We start from the raw sequence: 7,455 nt of genomic DNA, 5'->3' as shown, positions 1-7,455 counted from the left end.
TCCTGTGTAGAAACAAGGCTGCAGACCGGTGTCCCCGGGCTCAGGGCCGAACACCAGCTGCCGGCCCACTGTCCACCGTGGCGCTGCTTTTCTCCTGGGTGGCGTTCTGGGGATGCCCAGGTAGTCTGCCTCACAGCGGGTCCTGAGCTCCGCGTCAGCCAGCCTGGCACGTGTGCAGGCATTGGTGCCTTGTTCCCCCTGCTCGGGCTCTAGGTCCCACGGGTTCTGGGGTGTCGCTTCGGGCTGCTGTACTCGGTGGCGTGCCCTTAGTCTGTGTGCTCTTGTCAGACGCGGCGGTCAGTCCGATGTGATCACTGAAGATCCCGCACACTGGGTGAGGTCCGAACTCCTGGGTGTGTGTGTCTGCTGTCCTTGTGTGGAGACCTCTGAGCACTGGGAGCTGCGGCTCAGAGCTCCTGATGTCTGTCTGTCCTCTGCCCCCGCCCCCGCCCCCCAGCGTTTTCTGTCCCCTGGTGCGTTATGTGGGGTGGACGGGCAGTTCCTGCTCCTTCCCCACTGCCGGGGGAGGGGTGGGAGGAGAGTAAGGCCTCTGAGTGACACTCACCGTGACCCTGCTCCCTGCAGCCGTGCCGTGTGGTCTGTGCTGGGGGAGGACTGGTGCAGGTGTTCTCTGTGATGCTGGGAGGCCTTCGTGGCATTGGTGTTTGAGAGGCTCCCCTGGGCCTTGTGCGCCTCACACAGAGCCTGAGGGGACAGGGCCTGCACACCTCCTCAAAGGGGGGGGGTCCCTGTCCCTTGGAGTTGGGCTGCAGCCTCAGATGACAACCCTTTCAGGCCCCTGGGAGGGAAGGGATGGTAAGGAGGACATGGCCCTCCTGCTTCTCTGTGCTTTGTCACCCTTCTCCTCACCTGGACTTGTGCACACCAGGGCACACACTCACTCACACAGTTCATTTACCACCTAGGAGTCACAGCCCCCCGTCACTCACCGTCCTGCATGTTCCTGCTCACACTAGTTCACACTCACCTGGTCAGCCACTCACATATGTTCACACTCACATGTGCTCATTCATAACCCCACACTCATGCACACTCATATCCACACTCTTTGTATAATCACACACCATACATGCATTCACATTCGGTCATACACTGATTGGTGTGCGTGTGCGTGTGCACACATACACACACGTTTGCACCCAGGGCCTGCAGGCGGGTGAGTTGCTCTAAGCTCCTCATAAATGTGTGTAGACTCTGTCTTGAGAAGGAGGAGCTGGGAAGCCATCTGGTCCTCCCCCGGGGAACCTGCCTTCAAGGGGAATGATCGTAGAGATCTTTGGTTTCTCTCTGTGGATTTTGGAAAAGCCTCCAGAAAGCCCCTGGGAAATGGCTGGAGCTTCACCCAAGGGGAGTGGGTGGTGACGTAGCCTGTTAGCCCCTGGGAAGGGTCTTGATGAGCTGGAGGCATGTGGTTTAGAGCCTGGGGCGCCGAGGGGTCAGGTGGGCTGGGGCAGAGCAGGGTGGTCAGGGGCCAGGGCCCAGGTGGAGCAGCAAAGGCCGGGTGTCCTAGGCTAGCTGGCTTTGCTCCCTCTTGAAGGCAAGGTGAATGCCTAGGTCATCCCACTGCAGCCCCACGGGACTGGGACACCAGGTGGCAGGGGAGGACCATTTGGAATTTCGGGATGAGTGGCGCTGGCTCTCTCCAGCCCCCCTGCCCTTCTAGGGACAGAGTGTGCTGAGCCGTGGTGGATGGGCCCCAGGACCCCAGCTTCTCTTCTTCCAGCCACGATGGAGTGTACTGTGTTCTTTTTAGCATCACTTTTCTGCCGGATGCTCTTCCTTTTTCAACTTCTCTTTTACCCTGAGGTCTCGGCCGGTGCCCATTCTGATGGAAGCGTCCCTGGCCTCCTGCCCAGATGTACACGGCAGCCTGCGCCCTGCCCTGACGTGGCTTACACACGTTCTTGTCCTTTAGAACCCCCTCGGATTTTCTCACTTTTGTTTGTTTGGGGTTTTGCACATGCAGTTCTGTAAAGCGCCCTCGAGGTGCTGCACCCACGGCTCCTCTGTCTCCAGCGCAAAGTCCCCGTGAGCTGCTCTGCTCCGATACCAGCTATGGCTTCATGCCGGCTACGTGCCAACACCTCCCTCCACTGCTAACGGCTTTCTCACCTCCAGTCACCTGCTCCAGGAAAGCCTTCTGCGGCTGGGGGGACGGCATGCTTCCCGACGTCCCTGAGTCCTGCTCACGGGCATCAGCCTGAGCTCAACCCCTCTTCCCCTCCCTCCTGGTTGTCTTGTCTGCTGTCTGTCCCTGTGAAGCGTATGTGTCAGGACAAAGCCTGAAAACAAGTACGTCTACATGTGACAGTGTGGCCCTGCTCGGAGCACAACAGCCACAGGAAAGGGTGAGGGTCTTTCCACATGCTACCTGGAAGAACTCTCCAAGTCGTCCTCTGACGTGCAAACAGCAAGATAGGGGCACCTGTCCCTGAACGTAGCATTTACATAAAAATAAGGGGGGGAGGGTGTGCGCGCATGGGCACTTGGTCCTGCCTTACACGGAAGAAGAAACTGCCTCCACATGGAATGAGGTGGGTGAGAGCAGGAGGGACAGAGTCCCTTTGAACTTGGAGCCACGTGAGTGTGGTGCCTGTTCAAGAATAACCATGACCTTCACATAAAACATGAAATGCACACAAATGAAAGGCTGGCAAGTCCTTTGGGCCGGAACCAGCGTCCTTTGCCTAGTGAGCTCAGGGGAGATGGGGGGCAGCTGGTGAACTGGGCTCAGCCGGGGCGCCTCCATTCATGCCTTCCACCAACGCTCACTATGTGCCCCCCGGGAGCTGACAGCACCGCTGTGGACAAGGAGCACCCCCTCATCGCCTGGGGTTGGGTTGCAGGTCGCTGGACCACATACCCCAGACCTGCCAGGCCCGGGCATCTGTAAACATACCCCATCTCGTCCGGCACCTTGCCGGGCTCACCTCTTCTGTTTCCAGGATACTCGTGCCCTAGAGCAGAGCCCCAGAGCCTGGTGATGCCCCCCACACCCCTGCAGATATTACCCCCGACGGCTTCCAGGTGAGTCAGTCCTGCAGCGCGGTGGCCAGATTGCCCAGCCTCCACATCAGCTTCCCAGCACCCCTCTCGCTCCCAGCTGAAGGCCGGAGACCTAAGGAGCCAGCCTCAGATGCCCTGATTAGCCAGCTACCTGATTAATTAGTGATGGCGGGGCTCAGACCCCCCCCCCCCATCAGCAAGTCTCCATGAAGAGCATCAGTCACACCTGGGCAGCTGCTGAACCCTTAACAAGGCGGGGAGGGGCGGAGAGGCTCTGAGCCCATAAGAGAGGAGGGCAGTGGGGCGGAAACTCCGGGCTTCTGTGCTGAGCGAGGGCTGTCGTGCGGATGGCCAGCCTGGAGGGCCCTGCTATGTCCTTCCACCGTCTCATCCACCTGTCCCTGAACGGTCCTGTCCATGCCCTCTGTGTGCTGGGCATGGAACTCTACTTGGATCACAGTGGGTGAGGACCTGGCTGGGGGGTGGGTCTGGGCAGGGAGGCTGGTGCATGGCCCCCCTGCTAGGGTTGGCTCGAGACTGTGGAGGGGGATGGGGGTCACCTCCCTTCTCTGCCTCTTCGGGGCCTGCCTCAACCCGTGGAGCCAGGTTTGAGTGTCTAAGGGCCTCCCAGTCCTGACCCTGCAGGATTCTGTCCTACATTCTGCCTCTGCCTCGTGTGGGCTGTGGGACCTTAGAGAAGCCTTCTGTCCCCTTGCCTGTGAAATAGGGGTGGGGCTGGCTCTCCAGGAGGCCATAAAGATTAAGTGAGGAGGCTTCCTGTAAACTGGAGCCTTAGATGGGTGTGACTTGCCCCAAGAGGCTAGGTCTTCTCCGGAGTCCCAGCATGGCCGGCCTCTCCCCCACCCCGGGCCTAGGTCACATTTCTTCCTCTCTAAGGATCTCTTCTGGCTCACAAACCATTTCCTCCCTCCATGGGTTATAAATAGGACACAGCTTTGGTAACTTCTAGAACCTCTGTGGGAGGGAAGACCAGAATCTTTGCAGTGGGGGACGGTGGGAGTGAGGCTGACGTTGTGTGAGGATCACAAAAATGCCCAAAGGGGAGAGAGCAGGTGAGAGGCCGTCCCCTGAGATTCTGAGGCCTGAGGGTCTGTCTCCTGGTCGGGCCAAGCAGGTGTGCCCCGGAGAAATGCAAGTCCTTCACCGTCAATGGCTCTTCGGGGGTCCTGGTTAGCATCCACCACATTTCCCCGTCAATGACCAAGGAGCAGGTGGTCACAAGCCGGTGGCCTCTGTCTGATCCCATAGACATCCTGGTGCATATGATCTCCCCCAGCTCTGCCCCTGATGGTGACAAGGTAAGCCTGGGGGCGGGGGCGGGGGTGAGGGGGCATCTCCCAGGGGAGGGCGCTCCCTCCTGAAGGCTGTTTCCTCAGCCCGAAGTCCGTGACCAATGCGGTGCAGGTGTTTGGCATGACGTCCAATGCCTGCGCCAAACCTGGGAGGTGGCACCTTGTGATCCCATCATACAGACAGGTGGACAGACCCACCGGGTGAGGAAGTGCCCTGCCCAAGCCAGTGGTCCACAGAACTGGGACTCAAGTTCAAGCACGTCCATCTTCGCCCTGTGTGCTCCTGACCACAACACCCCGATAGCTTCCAAACTACCTGCTGTTAAAGTCTGGCGGAAAGGGTTTTAGCACAACTCAACTGGGTTTTTTGGCCAAGGCTGGCCTGGGTGTGGAGGACTTAAGGAACCTAAGAGCTAATGTGTATTAAAGGCATGATCTCTACTGGGCATCTTGAGTTCCGTTTCAAGAGATCGGCCTTCCCCCTCCACTTCCACACAAGGAAACTGAGGCACAGAATGGCTGCTCTCAACCTAAAGGACACAACTAGAGTGGGGGCAGATCTAGAATTGGAGCCTGAGACTGTGCTCTTTCTCCCAAGCATATGGTCTCCCTAAGGGAACCCCGGGGGCAGTGGGGGGGGGTCACTTCCCTTGTAGAACGGCCCCTCATGGGGGGTGGGGTTCTGTGACAGCAGCTGATTGTGCTGCAGGCTGATTGGAACCTGCAGGGACTTGGAAACACTCCTCCCCCCCAGGCCACACCCCCTGCCAATTAAGTCAGCCTCTGGGGACAAGCCCCTGGCTTCTGTGGGTCAGTGCTCCCTCCAGGTGACTCCAATGTGAGGTGAGGGTGCGAACACAGGTGAGGCCGCTCAGGACAAGGGCGCTCGGCTGGCACGTGGTCTGCTCGTAATCGGCGGAGGACCGGTGGGTCCCCCCCACCCCCGCTCTGTACCCAGGACAGGGAACTCCCTAGGCAGCTGGTAGCATGCTCACGCACAGCGTGCCTCCCAGTAAGATTCAGGGCCATGGTGTGCCCTGGCCGAGTCCGGAGGACCGGAGAAGTGTTCTCTGCCCAGGGCTTGGCCTCCCGCACCATCGGGAGTGGCCCTCTGGGAACCGCCGGACCTTGGAGGACCGAGGTTTCCATTTAGGAACAGGTGGTGGGTCACAGGCGTGAAAGTATGGTGTGCTGGCCCCTGGTTAGTTCTCTGGTTTGTGGTCCAGACCAATGGCCGAAGGGCAGGTCTTTGCTTGAAGTAGAAAGGTGCCTCTGGCCTTTGATGCAGGACATGGGCGAGACTGAGCTCCAATTCCAGCCCCCACCCTGGTGTCCTACTTCCTTTTGAGTGGCTGGGAGACGCTACTGGCCCACTGTCCATCTCCGGGGCGCCGGGTGGGCTAGCAGGTGTGCAGGTGTGTAGTGGGGAGGATGGCGAGTGTCCTCTAAATCTTGACCTCTGGAGCCAGACAGCCTGGACCTTCAGTCTTGGGCCACCCCTCCCTGGTCGAGTGTCACAGGGCCAAGTGCCTTGATCTCTCTGCCCTTGGGGTAGAGTCTACATGGATGGGGGGTGGTGAGGCCTCCGTGTGGATGTGCTGGGCGGGGTTGTGGCAGGTTCTAGACAGGACTAGGACCCTGCCCCAGCTCACAGACCTCAGAAGCTAGAACAGGAGACTGAAGTCAAATGGCCGGACGTGGGGGCTTAGCCCAAGGACGTGGGGGCTTAGCCCAAGTCCTGTACCTGTCCCCTCCCCTCCCCTCCCCTCCCCTCCCCTCCCCTCGGTTCTGGCTGCTGTCCCCACAGGTTGTGGTCTCATACTATCTGCCTGATGATGAGGATGTCCCCACGGCCACGGCTGTGCTCTACCTCACTGGCATTGGTGAGTGCGTTCCTGCCCCAGACGAGGAGGGGTGGGCTTTGCAGCAGCAGGAGGAGTGGAGGGGCTCTCCCGGCAACAACGTGCCTCCTGTGGGTCCTGGATGGCATCACCCGACATGCCCGTTCACACAGTCCCCCAAAGCTCAGTCACTGCTGACCTCCTCCTCGGGAGGCAGACATGGGAGCTTCCCCGTGCTCCCTCATCTTCCACATCACTCGTGAGTCGTGCCCCCGGGTACAACTGGGGGCATGCCTGGTGCTTGGGTAGTACTCCCATTAGATATTTCCCCTCTCATTCAGAGCCTTCCTTCAGCGACTTGCTGCTGTAGGAAACCACTACCTTTCCTCCACTCTTCTTCTGGATCATTCCAGAGCAAGCTATCCCATCCATCTTTTTTAATGTTTATTTGAGAGAGACAGAGGTGTGAAAAGAGGAGGGGCAGAGAGAGAGGGAGACACAGAATCTGAAGCAGGCTCCAGGCTCCGAGCTAGCTGTCAGCACAGACCCCAATGCGGGGCTCAAACTCACAAACCTCAAGATATAACCTGAGGCAAAGTTGGATGCTTAACCGACTGGGCCCCCCAAGGCGCCCCACTATCCCATCCATTCATTTAACGGGAGGAAGCTGTGATGCCTGTTTTCTTAAGAAGCGAGATCTCCCCTCTGCTCTCCTAAATCTGCTTCTGTGTCCTCTCCGAGCTCCGCCCCGTAACTCTGCGCCCTCTGTGTGCTTTCCCTTTTCCCCACTACCTTCTCCAGGCCGAGTCCCCACTGCCCTTAGGGAGGACCAGAACGACCTCTCCTTCACTAAGCCCCGTGGTCTGCTCTGTCTTCTCCTGCCTTGACCTGTCAGCAGCCTTAATACAACTGGGGACCCTTACCTGATGCGTTCTGCTTAACCTCTGGGGGACCCTGCACTGTTTTCTTCCTACCCAGCCGGCTGGTCCGTCATCACCCAACCTCCCACTCCCGCTTGGCGGAAACTCTTTGGACTCAGGCAGCTGGTCCTGCAGCTCTGCAGACAGGACTCCCCCAAACCCTCCCATCCGGCATCTCCCGCCGCCTTGACGCGGGCATCTCCCGCCGCCTTGACGCGGGCATCTCCCGCCGCCTTGACGCGGGCATCTCCCGCCGCCTTGACGCGGGCATCTCCCGCCGCCTTGACGCGGGCATCTCCCGCCGCCTTGACGCGGGCATCTCCCGCCGCCTTGACGCGGGCATCTCCCGCCGCC

General features: G+C 59.5%; 1 protein-coding gene across 1 annotated transcript in view; it reads left to right on the top strand.

The window, feature by feature from the left end:
- The first annotated feature begins 273 nt into the window (after positions 1-273).
- PADI6 (peptidyl arginine deiminase 6) overlaps positions 274-7,455 on the top strand; it is a 23,622-nt gene continuing 16,440 nt past the window's right edge. The window contains exons 1-3 of the mRNA XM_029945897.1: positions 274-3,490; positions 4,163-4,346; positions 6,148-6,223. Of these exons, the coding sequence (XP_029801757.1) occupies positions 3,375-3,490; positions 4,163-4,346; positions 6,148-6,223 (376 nt within the window). The 5' untranslated portion in view covers positions 274-3,374. The remainder of the gene's footprint in view (positions 3,491-4,162; positions 4,347-6,147; positions 6,224-7,455) is intronic.

Source organism: Suricata suricatta, chromosome 8 (genome assembly GCF_006229205.1).
Source record: "Suricata suricatta isolate VVHF042 chromosome 8, meerkat_22Aug2017_6uvM2_HiC, whole genome shotgun sequence".
In the NCBI taxonomy this organism is placed as follows: domain Eukaryota; kingdom Metazoa; phylum Chordata; class Mammalia; order Carnivora; family Herpestidae; genus Suricata; species Suricata suricatta.
The sequence above is the reverse complement of the archived record's forward strand: the minus strand, read 5'-3'. Positions and strand labels throughout refer to the sequence as shown.